General features: G+C 41.7%; 1 protein-coding gene across 6 annotated transcripts in view; it reads right to left on the reverse strand.

Moving 5' to 3' along the window:
- Nucleotides 1-12,303, reverse strand: part of MAPKBP1 (mitogen-activated protein kinase binding protein 1) — a 108,459-nt gene that overhangs the window by 14,745 nt on the left and 81,411 nt on the right. For 5 of the 6 annotated variants that reach the window (XM_049825412.1, XM_049825413.1, XM_049825414.1 and 2 more), the window contains 6 exons: nt 10,727-10,852; nt 4,406-4,554; nt 3,659-3,708; nt 2,911-3,147; nt 1,728-1,897; nt 60-205 (listed from right to left, as the gene is read on the reverse strand). In XM_049825412.1, the coding sequence (XP_049681369.1) occupies nt 60-205; nt 1,728-1,897; nt 2,911-3,147; nt 3,659-3,708; nt 4,406-4,554; nt 10,727-10,852 (878 nt within the window). The remainder of the gene's footprint in view (nt 1-59; nt 206-1,727; nt 1,898-2,910; nt 3,148-3,658; nt 3,709-4,405; nt 4,555-10,726; nt 10,853-12,303) is intronic. The other variant, XM_049825416.1, reaches the window with a different exon arrangement.

Genomic DNA, 12,303 nt, shown 5'->3' on the forward strand with positions numbered 1-12,303 from the left:
AAGTTTCTGCAGTATTCCACGTCACATATAAATACATTTATAATGTCTTTGCATCTTACCTTCATTTGGATGGTCTGGGCTGGACAGACGACTGCTGCTGTAATCTACAGAGCAGGCACTGTCAGGACTGTGTTTGTCTGGGCATCCATTACTGTGATAACCTCTACTTAGCTTCCCATGGGGCAATGCTTTTACCTGGAACTCACTACAAGACAGGAAAGATACAGCACTAGAAGATATATTTGGTTTACATGTAAAGAAGCACATTCTAACTTTAATAAGGCCTTACCTGTGTTAGTAACACCTTTGTTTACAAAAGTAAGGCTTTAAAAAGAAGTTGATTTCTCTCATCATTATACAGTACATTTTTTGCATTTCATTAAGCTTGGACAGTGAAGTCTCAAGGGGACTGTCTAACTTTTGGGCATTGTTGGTTTCCCATGATTACCAGGCACCAGCACAGCACTGCCCTGGCTTGATTTCCACCACAGGTGAGGAACAAATGTAAAGGTCTATGTAGTGAAAAGGGGACTAAAACCAGGCCTATACCTGCATGATAGAAACCCCAATTTGCCATAGATTTGAGCCCTAATATGTATTTTTATCCATGTTTATGACCTGCTTCTTTGGGTAACTTCTGTGTTGCAAAACAGAGAAGATTCTGGGTTTGAGCAAGACTAATTTACTGAAGAATGTCATACCAAAATACAATACTGTAGCACAGGATTCCTGATTTCTGTTGCAATTTCACAAGTCTTATTTTGTTAAATGACATCAGCACCGTTCTTTTGTCTGAGGCCTGAGGACTTCAGTTTTCCACTTTATGACATACTTTGGTTTCAGATGTACTCCAATGCAAGGTAGGATGCAGAAGTCACTCAATGAAACTGAACGGCAATTACCCCTGGCAGACTGCAAACTCCGTATACTTTGAGATGTGTCCGGTCTGTATCCAACATCACCAGAGGGCCTCCCTTTCTTACATGATGGAGCAGCACATGGGTCTGCTCTGTCCATATGTTATCATAATAAGATTAAAAGTATAAATAAATAGAAACTGGACGAAATCTAACAGCTTCAGCTGTAAAATCCTGGCATGCACTCTTGGATAAAAGTACGTCTAAAGCTATCAGCCCACTCTTTGTAACAGAGTAGGAGGAGACAGAGGACATTAAACAGCTATTAGCATCAGGTTAAGAGGGGAAGGGAAGAATAAAATTCAGGAAAGGAAAAAAATGAAGCACAGAATGAAACAGAAAATTAAGTGAGGTAAAACCAAAACAGAAGAAACAGCAGAGGAGGAAAAAAGGTCTCCACTGCCTCCAGTGTCCTTTTCAATTCCATCTATCTCATGCGAGCCATTCTATTTCCCACATTTCACTGCCACATATACATCACTGCTGGATGGTTTTCCAGCTTCCAAGTTTTCCCTTGCTTATTTCAACCCAGAAAAGGGAGAAAGCAAATAGGCTACTCCCAAGTTGTTTATTCAACAAAAAAACTTGGAGGAGGATGCTAATGTGCAGTTTCCTCAGAGGAAAGATTATTTTAATAGTGCCACCTTAGTTTCAGATTCCTTTAGCATCAGACTGGCATAAAACTCTCAACTACATGCCTGACATCAATCAGGCAGTACGTCAGTCAACTCATCCAAGTTGCCACATAAGCTGCAAGCAAACTAAAACAAAAATGTCTAAGCCATGCACAGCAGAGAGCTTATTTTTAACCTGCTAGAGTCTGTGGGATGGATTTCATCTTGCTCAGGGTAGATTACACACTCCTCACTCTCAGAAGGTTCCAGTTCCTGAGAGAAAATCCCCTCTTCACAGGACACAAGCCGAATCACTTGGGGTCGCACACAAGACTGGTTATCTTGGGGAGGTATTGAGCTGCCAACCTGATTTAAAAAGAAAGAAAACTAGGTATTACCAGTTTTTTCCCTTAAGACAGCAAGTGCTGTACAGAGCTAGGAAGTATGCATTACAGCACAGAGTATGATCAGAAATCAGAGATCAGAAAACACAGCACTCCTATGTCTTTTCTGTTTCTTATTTACTGAACCTGACAGACTACTGCTGCAGTTTCCTATTTTGTTTCCTGTTTGCAATCCCCTAAAATTCTCTGGTAAAGTACTGGACTCCCTATCCCTCTATGACCACACATGTAAGCCATGTGGCAGCAGGTTCTTACATTACCTTCTACAGGCTGATCAGACATAGTTTAGAGAAGTCTGTGGTCCACAGCTGAAAAACACTGATTTACTGCACACAACAAGCCTGATTCTCTTCTCAGTCATGCAGTTATAAAGGAAGGAAAAACTCTAATGAAGTTAGGCACCAGGACAGACTGCCATTGGAAAACAGGCATTATCTTTCTGAGGTATAAGCACACATTACTTGACGTGGCCCATCAATACAAAGATTAAAGAGAACTCAATAATCTAGCACAGCCCACAACTAATAGCATCATATGAGCCACATTTCAGTGGCTACTGGAGTCAAGAAACTGCACCGCAGCACAGTGAGCTAACAGGTAATCATGCACACATCTGTAATTCTGAGCTCAGCTTCTCAGCTTGTTTTTACCATAAATAATCAAAGAGCTAAAAGAAAACATGAGGTCTTCCCTGTCATTGGAAAGAAACCTTGATCCCATATGGGCTTTAAGATGGCAGAGTCATGCATTGCAGGAGTACTAACTAAAAAAGAGTTATCTAAACAAGTTTCTCAAAGGCATTTAGAGCCACCTCTAAATATTCATATATAGAATTCATATATAGAATATATAAATTCATATATAAATTCATATATAGAATGGCATCAGGTAGTAATAAATGTAGGTAATAATAAACAGAGGCAGGACAGATGCACTCAGAGTAGATTCACTTCTACAAAGTAGTACTGCCCTTACTTTGTTGATGTGCACAGGAAGATCTGCCTGGTCTTCTCTGTCGTCCCCATTGCTGTTTTGAGACAGCGAGTCTCGACTTGGAGAACGGGAAACAGAGAAAGACTCCAACTGACGCAAGTCAAGCATGGATTTCACAGTCATCTCTATGTTGCTAGTTGGCTGGGACCAGCGCCCACGTTGCCGGGGCATCTTGCTCATTGGTGCCTCTGAGTGTTGGATTGCTGCTATCTCTTTGGCCTGAAGGAAATTGAAAAAAAGATAGGGACTGAATTCTCCTGATGGAAAAACAGGAAAGAAAACACAAGACCCACAGAAAAACACAATTATTTCCATCTCCATAGAAGCCTCAAAGCTGTCTGTAAGACAGTTTAAAATTCCTCCCTTAATCATAAAGCATCATGTAAAGATAATACTTTTGTTGCTGCTTCTTGCATAACTGAACATTTAAATGCCTCACTCGGATCCAATTATATGATCAGCTTCAGCACCACATGAGATTCAGGCCAGAAATGAAGGGGCAAAAGCATAACATCTGATGGAAAGATATTGATGTAAAAAGTGAAACTGTCTCTTAAAGTAGGGTCTATTTTCCCATCCCCAAGTCATTCTTCACAGAGAGGCTTCTCAAAGGTTTCCCACTGCAGCTGCACCTTTCCCACCAGTGCGAATGAAGCTTTTAATCTCCATGGGAATTTCTTTTCCAGTTTCCCTAGGACAAGAAATACAATTTGAAGGTTTAGTAACTCACCCTCCTCATTTCCCAATGGGAAAGGCTTCTTGAAAGGGTAAGGTCTGGATCTGGAAAGGGAAAAAGATATATACCCAGTTGACATTCTTGGCCAGTAGTTCAGCTGTTTCAAGACCTCTTATCTCATCTTTCCTCAAAGGCAGCATTCCTACACCTTTTAAACTAGCAGACCACTGCCAACACATGCTTTCCCACAGAATACCAAATCGTTCTATCAAAATCTTAATGGAGACATACTGCTTTATATAAGATTTTCACTGACTCAGCAGACCCATTGCAGAACACTTGGCACAGTGCAGTGGGCTACCAATGGCTTGGGGAAAAAACCCTGCTCCAATACACTGTAGCATCTGTGGTAAAAATGCCTCAAATTAGTAATGGCAATCTCTACTGTAAGTTTTATCAGACATCTCTAGAATTCTCTGTGAGATCTCTTTTGGCTTCTGTGGACGTCTAATAGCTTGTAGACCCAAGCCCAGGACATTAATTCAAAATTTGTTTGGCTAGTTGGAACTAGCAATTTAACAACTGAATTTTTAATGAAAGAACTCTGAAATGTACCCCTCTTCAGATGCAGGAATGGGCAACTCCACATTACCATTGATGTTGATCCATCTGTTTCTGTCTTGGTCTTTCTCTTTCTGCCCATATCTTGTTATCCCTAAGTCAGGGTCTCTCAGTTTCTTCCCACTTCACATTCCTACCATTTTTCCTCCATCTCTGCCCATGCTCCTCTCCCATTTATACCTGAGTCTCTCTCAGTGTTGCAGTTGGACTGAATATGGAAAGACTGCAGCCCACGTAACTCATCTTCATCATTCCCTTCGTCTTCACCATCCTTGTCGCTGTCTGATGAGAGTGCAGGCACAGAGGACAGGGCAGAGATGGACTCGTGCCTGAGAGGCAGGAATGGGAAGGAGTATTATGGTCTATCTCAAGAATTGCCCACCATTTCAATCCTTACACCAGGCAGTTCTCCACCTTATCTCCATTCACACTCAGCAGGCTGCCTCAACTCTCCCGAACAGCCCTCACTCTAGCAAAACCCATCTCTGAGAAAAAGGGCAAGTCAAACCCTGCACAAAGGTGCGTAAAGCCTTCCACAGCAATTGCCTCATACGTGTGGAAGGATGACAGAAATCATAACAGAAGTAAACAAGTCTGAGAAAGTCAAGTGGAATGAAACTTGGCCTTCCATTTCAGACCCTGCCAATTGATGAGGTCAAGATGGTAGAGCGTATTCGAAAGGCAAATATTTTTCCCACCCTTCGGCATTTCCTCTCTGGAACTGTTTTACACATCAAAAATGTCACAGAAATACTCCCTGTTTGATAGCAGTTGGGTATATGGCAAATTATCACATAAGAGACAGGTTCATATCAAGGACTGCACCACGCGGATCCTGAAGGCACAGCCCACACACCGTAAGAGCACCGTGCTGCCTTTTTTAGGCTTCAGGCACAAGGAATAATGTAAAACATATTTTGGGAAGATCTTTAATCAAAGTACATCAGACAAGTGTTTCCACACAGACCTCAGAGGCACTCCCGGCACAGAATTCCCCAATACCAATCAAGGACGCTTACATCAAACTCTTTCTTCTCCTCTTCTCCTTCCTCCCCTCACCCCCCTTCAGTCAACAGAACCAAATGAACTAACCAACTTTGGACAATAATTGAACAAATGAAGAATCCCTAACAAATAAATTTGAGTAGCGCCCACTCCATGGCCTTGAGCTAGAGTGCCAAACTCATCATTAGTGACATTTATAGGATATCACTAGTGGGCGTTGAGTGCCAAGCATTATTCATGAAATAAAAATAGCTCATCCACCAAATACAGAGCAGCCTGGCATGGGACCAACTTCGCCTGCAGCTGACAGATAGCACGCTGTATTGAAACATGGTAAGAAGTACCTAAGGTATTTTAATCTTTTCCCATATAGTGGCAGAACATTTATTTCCATTTTATTAGGAGTGGCTGAGTAAGAACTACCCAACCCTTTCAGATGAGCTTTGAGGTGTTCTGGCAAAAAGAAGAGTGAAACTGACTGTAGTCTGCAGAGTCCCCCAGTGAAACAGTTTCATGTTGACTGTCTTCATCTACTTTTGACATTTTTCAGTCTCTTCATCTTTTTGACTGTCTCCTTGGGCATCCACCTTGTCACTCTCAAGTTCTTCTGTCGAAGCAGGTATCTCAACAAAGTTCAAGCACTACAGTATGTTTGATGTTATGCCATATTTCATACTATGAGGTACTTATATATGGTAGGCAATATTAACTTTGTATCAGTAACTTTGATAGCATCCTTCTGCTTGTAATCATCATGGTTAGTTGAGAAGTTTATTGAGGAAGAAGGCCTGGATTACTAGACATTTTAACATCTAACTTGTCGAATACCTCACCATGATGAGGTGATATGGCGAGGCAAGGTTATGTGTTAGCTAAACTCCTGCATGTACTGTCATTGGTGTAAATGGAGAAGGGAGGATTGCTATCAATGTGTTTTATGCTACAAATAAAGATGGCCTTTGTCCATCAGATGATGACTGACAAAATTAGTAAGGGGGGAAAAGGTATGTTCCAATATCGTCAATGCGGCTGAGTAAGAGAATGCAAAACATATTTTGGAAGTCAGATGGGAGTCTTCTCATACCTCACAGGAAGTGCCAAACAAATTGTGAGTTTGATACAATTGTAAGGTTACCTTGCATTATCCCAGCAAAAATTCATGCCCCCCTTCCACATTCTCCTTTGTACAACTCAAATATGCTTTTCAGACCCAGTCCTGTGACTTGAAAGGAGATAACTGAATGGGGTTTTCAAAAGGATCTTAGGCCCACTGACTTGAAACTGAGATACTCCTGAAAATGAAATCTAGGTTTAAAAGGTCTTGAGTGTTTTAACTGTTGTGCTTGCCCAAGTTAATCCCTCAATTTGGACTTCACTACTTCCTCCTTTCTTTCCCTGCCTTCTTCCATGTACTTTGGATTTTATTCTAAGCCCCTCTGTTGCGCACATCTCTTCAACACTCTTCCTCAGTTCTTGTTCGTGCTTAGATGGAAGTCAGAGTAACGTAGGATGAGGTTTCAAGCATGAGAGTTGCTTCCAAATAAGGACCACACTAGAGCATTTTGAAAGCAAAGGAGTAAGACTTCTGGGTTTTCCTGAATTCCTGCTGAGAGCAGGTTCAGCCAAACCCCAACAAAGTATCATTATACCAGAATGAATGTTTCAGAGTAGCTATTCCAGAATAGCATGTACAGACATGTCCAATTCTCATGATACATGTGACTCACTTAGAGCAAGGGTTTTAATTGTCCTTGCTCTTGTCTTTTTCCTTGGCTGAGGTACTGTCCCATTCTAGCACTGTGCCTGGATCTTGCTCTGTACGGATGGGCAGAGTCAGTTGCACTTCAGCTCCTAGTTTCTGAAGTGTCTGCCAGGATGGGATCAATGGCAGGGAAGGACCTTCAGTTAGAAAGTCTTCAGGACACATATACAGACTTAAAAGTGCCATATGTCTTTATGGAGTTCTAGTATTAAGACATCTGATATTAGGTACTCTGTGTTCTTTTGCATGTCCTGAATGCAACCCTTCTTTCTTTTCTTAAAACAGACAAGAATGGCAACTATCCATTTAAAGAGGTATTCTGTCAGCTTTCCCACTCTGATCTTGTGCTACTTAAACCCTCAGCTTTAGGGGCATATTTATGAAACTGTAACATCCTATGTGGTAGGGATCACTAGCAGATTGCCCTGCCCCGTGCCCAAATGCCTAAGGGTTTTAAAAAGAAAGTTACCCTGCTTTTCCCCACAGAAAGGTCAGAGTATTGCCGACTTCAGTTTCCCTGGTGTTATATAATTGCAGTAGTTCAGCACAGACCCAGGCACCACTTCTGATCTGGCATCAAAAGCCTGCCCCATTCTGAGCCCTAGAAACCACACAGCTTTCCTGGACTGGACTAAAGGCTCACTGACAGTTTGATAAGGAGTTCTTCTTTCCAAATATATCTGATGGCACGCAGTACTTCTTCAGCATACATATATAAGTTTTAGACAACTTAATTTGGATAACATTTCTTTCTCCTGCTATTTATACTAGAACTTCAATGAAAGTCACAGAAAAAGTGACTTTTAAAATTGAAATTAAAAAATCTAAATACTCAACTAAAACATTACTATAAGCCCTGCAAACATTCCACAGTAAAATCAATTTAAAACTTCCCTTCCAAGAATTTGAGACAAGCTTTTCTAAACAATAAATGCATGCTTAGATCAAAATCAAAACCCTATTAAAAGGCCTTTACATGATTCCCTCTCTGAAAATATAAATGCCTCAAAACCAAAATGTACCAGCAATATCAGCTGAGTACAAGTTCTATTATTCCGAACAACCAAAGCTCCTCATGTTCAGCAGATGAGAGAAAAGCACACATCTGCAATTATCACAACCAGAGGCAGAACTGAAAGCTCTCAGGGGCACAATGGAGAATGGTGGGTCATACAGGCCAGATTAGTTCCAAAATAATCCAATGTCCCATAAAGGTGAGTCAGAGAAATCTTTCAGAGGAGACACTTTAGTCCTTCTAGAAGTTTTTGGAGGGACTGAAAAGGCTGGGATTCTTCCGTTTGGAGAGAAGGTTGGATAGAGAGAGGTTATGATAAAGGTTTACAAAACCATGGGGACTACAGTTAGCTGGATGCAGAATGACAGTTCACCAAAGCTCACAATATTCAGAAGCAGGGAGCTTTCAACAGAAGTAGCAGGAGTGTGGTTTAACAGAGACAAAAAAAGCCCTTCTTTCCACAGAGAGCAGTGAACTCCAGGAACTTGTCACCAAAGGAGGGTGCAGAGGCAGACAATATTATGAAGTTCAAAAAGGATTTATACAAACTTATTGGACAATGGGTCCGTGACCAAATACTAAAGGGAACAGGTAGAGGTGTACCTCCTAACACCCCTGATATAACAATTGAGCATGAGGCAAATGGACCACAAATGTTCATATAGCAAGGCTCACACAGTGTCTCACTAAATAGCATCTTCCATTGCCACTGTCACAGGCAGAATACTGGGCTTCATGGAGCACTGGTTTGACCCAGAAAGGCATCTTCTGTGTGTTTACATGCCAGATGTTATTGACCTGGGCCAATCTCTGCCCTGCCAGTCACAGCTGGATAGAGACAGCACTGTCCTGATTTGGAAATCTTCAGCTCCCCACTGCCTCCTCAAGTCGGTTTTGTTTCCTCAGGATTATTTTGATTATTTATCCTGTCAGACACTCATACTATGGCACTAGCAGAATGCATTACTTCCCCCACCAAATTCTAGCAGTACTGTTCTAGAGAAAATCTACTAGAACAAATGGCATATCACCATGCAGGGAGTTTTTTTATACTACTGTGAGTCCTTTTGAGACAACAGTTTTACACCACAAGGTGCAACCCAACTCTCCACCGCAACCTACACAGACAGACTTTGGAAACACATCCAGAACAGGTACAGGGCATCTAGAAAAACAATCTTACTCAAGTTCATTAGTTTTCCTTCTCCCACCTCAGTAATGCTGGTCCAATAGGCTCTTCCTCCATATTCAGTCCCAATCCAAAATGCTCTGGAGTTATGTCTTTGCTGATCTCCAGTTACCACAGTGGTTGATCAAAACTGAAAACAAGCTTTCAAAGCTGACCAAACAAGTAGATTCCAGGCTTGCAAAGAGGTTACAAAACAAGTTTAATAAAGTTCTGGGCTTGGCGTGGCACTAACACCGCCCTTCAGCAAGCGTCTGTGACGGAAACAAGTATCACCTAATGCGGAAGAGGACTGGGATTATCTGTCACAGGCTGAGCCTTGGTAGGGTAAGGCTGCAGCTGCTGGAATAATGGAGAGTCTGCTATAAAAAGCACATTGCTCGACAGCTCCAGAATTTTGGCTAGAAAAAAGGCTTCCTGAGTTCTCCCAGCATCATTACTGAAAGCATTTATTAGACAAGACTTGTTTCAAGAATGAGCAGATCAAGACTTTTCCAAATGAAACTATGCAGACAGACTTGTTTCAACATTACTTGCTCCCAAAGGGAGTAGGAAGGTCTTTGTGATACTCAACATAACAACCAGTGTGGTAAGTCTTCCAGTGTTTTGGCACTTTTATATCCAGAACTCAATCTGTAGTTATTTGAAGGAGCAAAATTGTGGCACATAGCATCAAAAATCTGTGTTTATCTTTTTTTCTCCACTTTGATCCCACATCAGCTCAGTCACAACTCTCTCCTGCATTGCTTACCGTCAAATTAGTCTCAGCTACTTACTAACTACAGAGAAACCAAATACCTTACACTAAAAATCCATAATCCCCTGTCACTCTTGTTCTGTTTAAAAACAGGGTCTGCATTTAAGCACCACTTTTTAAAGAAAGGTCACCAGATAAATTTAGATCTATTCAGTTTGTAGGCTGTGGTAGTTTGTTTTTAGATATGTTGTTTACCAAGTAAAAAATAATGATTCAGCTGCCAAGAACTTTTCCCACGGAAATTATTTTTATATTTATTATTTATATTACAATTATTTTTAGGTGACCTTTTTCAAAGCCTCCAGGAAATAGTTATGATCAATATGGCAAACTCATACAGCTCACAGGTATACTTCAGTACTGACACTGCAGAAAACAGCAGTTAAATTGCATTCAGCCTAGATCCAGAGAACTTTATTCATGAAGGAGCAAGGCTGCCCTGGTGGGATGCTGCGTACCAGCCTCAGTGTTGCTAGGTAAACTGCTTATTAAAGTTTCTGACCACATCATTAAACTAAATTAAGACACAAGGGGCATTGCATACACATTGTAATCAGTGAAGCAACACTAAGCAAGACTGTCTTGAAAATCACAGTCAGGCTTCTATATCGAAAGGGGAGCACAAAAACCATGGCAAATCCAACAGGAGAATAAGAGAACTTTTGGAAGACACTGTCAGTGAAGACAGCAGAAACCTTACAGTTGATTCCCAGTGCCACACTTTTCACATGAAACCCTACAAAGCCAGCCACCTCTTCTCAGTCTACTCTGCTCACCTCATGAGTCCAGCTGTCTTGTGTGGAGGAGACTTTTCTGCCTGCTTCCCTCTCTGCTTCATGTCAGACAGTCGCTGCCGCATGTTGATGGTCATCTCTGAGCTCAGACGCCAGATGAAGATACAGCTGAAAGAGGGAAAGGCGAGGCTGGGGTCAAGTCTCCATTCAGTTTATTGACATTATCAATTCCCACTGCAGCGACAAACAAGAGCCCTTCTGTGGCAGGGAGAGACAGATGCAGAAACAACTCCACAGAAACTCAATCCCGTCACAAGCCTCATGACAAAAGCGTAAAACCTGCTTGGCAAAGACTCCCTGTGGGCGAGAGCAACTGCAGAGGTATTTGCACAGACTCATCTTTGATCCTATACCTTTATTTGATGATCTGACCAGCTGCTGAAGGAAATGACATAACAAGTCCCTCCACGGTCAGCAGGATAAGTGGAGCCTACAGATGTCCTTTGCATCCTCTAACAGCAGCTAAGCCTCAGCCTCTGATTGCAACTACTCCTATGGGCAAGGCCTTCCTAATGCCTGCCATCCCATGGAGTCTCCGTGGTATAATAACCGTTAAGCTTATGTGGCAGTACTTTTTGCAGTCAGGGTGCTCGTAATATTTTACTTGAAGTCCCTCCAGAAAACTTCTAAGGAATTTGATTGAATTTGGTCAATGGATTCAAAAACATTTGAGAGAGGGAAACAAACACTGTGATCTCATTGGTCTCATTTTCTTCAGAAATCTGGCTTAAAGAAAAAAAAAAAATTCCTCATCACTCACAGTATTCCTTATGAGAATACTGTATCTCATCTTCAGCTACTAGAAAGTAAAATCACCAGCATTTTCTCTGAAATTTAACCTCAGTGCTAACTAATTCTTTTCATCTCACCCATCTTTCCTGTCTAGCTGGTATACTTACAGCGATGTAGAAACAGAGGTGGTGCTTTTGCTATCACTTATAGAATCCCTCACCCTACTTTGGAATCCAAAGAGGATTTAATCCAGTTCTTCAAGACCCATGAGTGCCACCATGCTCATGGGTACCCCAATTCATGAAGAAGTTTTCAATGAGGGCCTTTCCCCTCTTCCTTGCTGGTCTCTAAAAATCCATTTGCTCTGCCATTTTGAACAATAACCATGAACTCTGGTCTCTCTGACCTGAGGCGAATGCCAAAAGCACCAGGATCCTGAGTGCCTGCATCTTCTCCATTTTTTTTCCTCTCATGAGAAAACATTATAGAAGTTTTTTATTTCCATACCACACAAAAAGAAAACAGAAACCCCACTTTGCAGACTGTGAAGATTGTAATGAAAAACTAAAAATTCCCTTCTTGCCCCCAGTGCCACTCCCTTTGTGACAAAGCTCAGGAGTGTCACTCCCAGCTACTAAGGTCACACACAGATGCTTCCCATCAACAGTGAACACACTGTCATCCTCCCACCCCAGATTTTCAGCCAGGAGAAAGTAGTGAGGCACTACATCTGGAAACTGTGGCAACCTGGGGCAGCCAGCTGCTTCCCCTCAAGCAGCAGCTCCCTCAAATGTAACTGCAACCATAATCTGCTGCTGAGAAAAATA

This window comes from Accipiter gentilis, chromosome 22, assembly GCF_929443795.1.
Source record: "Accipiter gentilis chromosome 22, bAccGen1.1, whole genome shotgun sequence".
NCBI classification, from domain to species: domain Eukaryota; kingdom Metazoa; phylum Chordata; class Aves; order Accipitriformes; family Accipitridae; genus Astur; species Astur gentilis.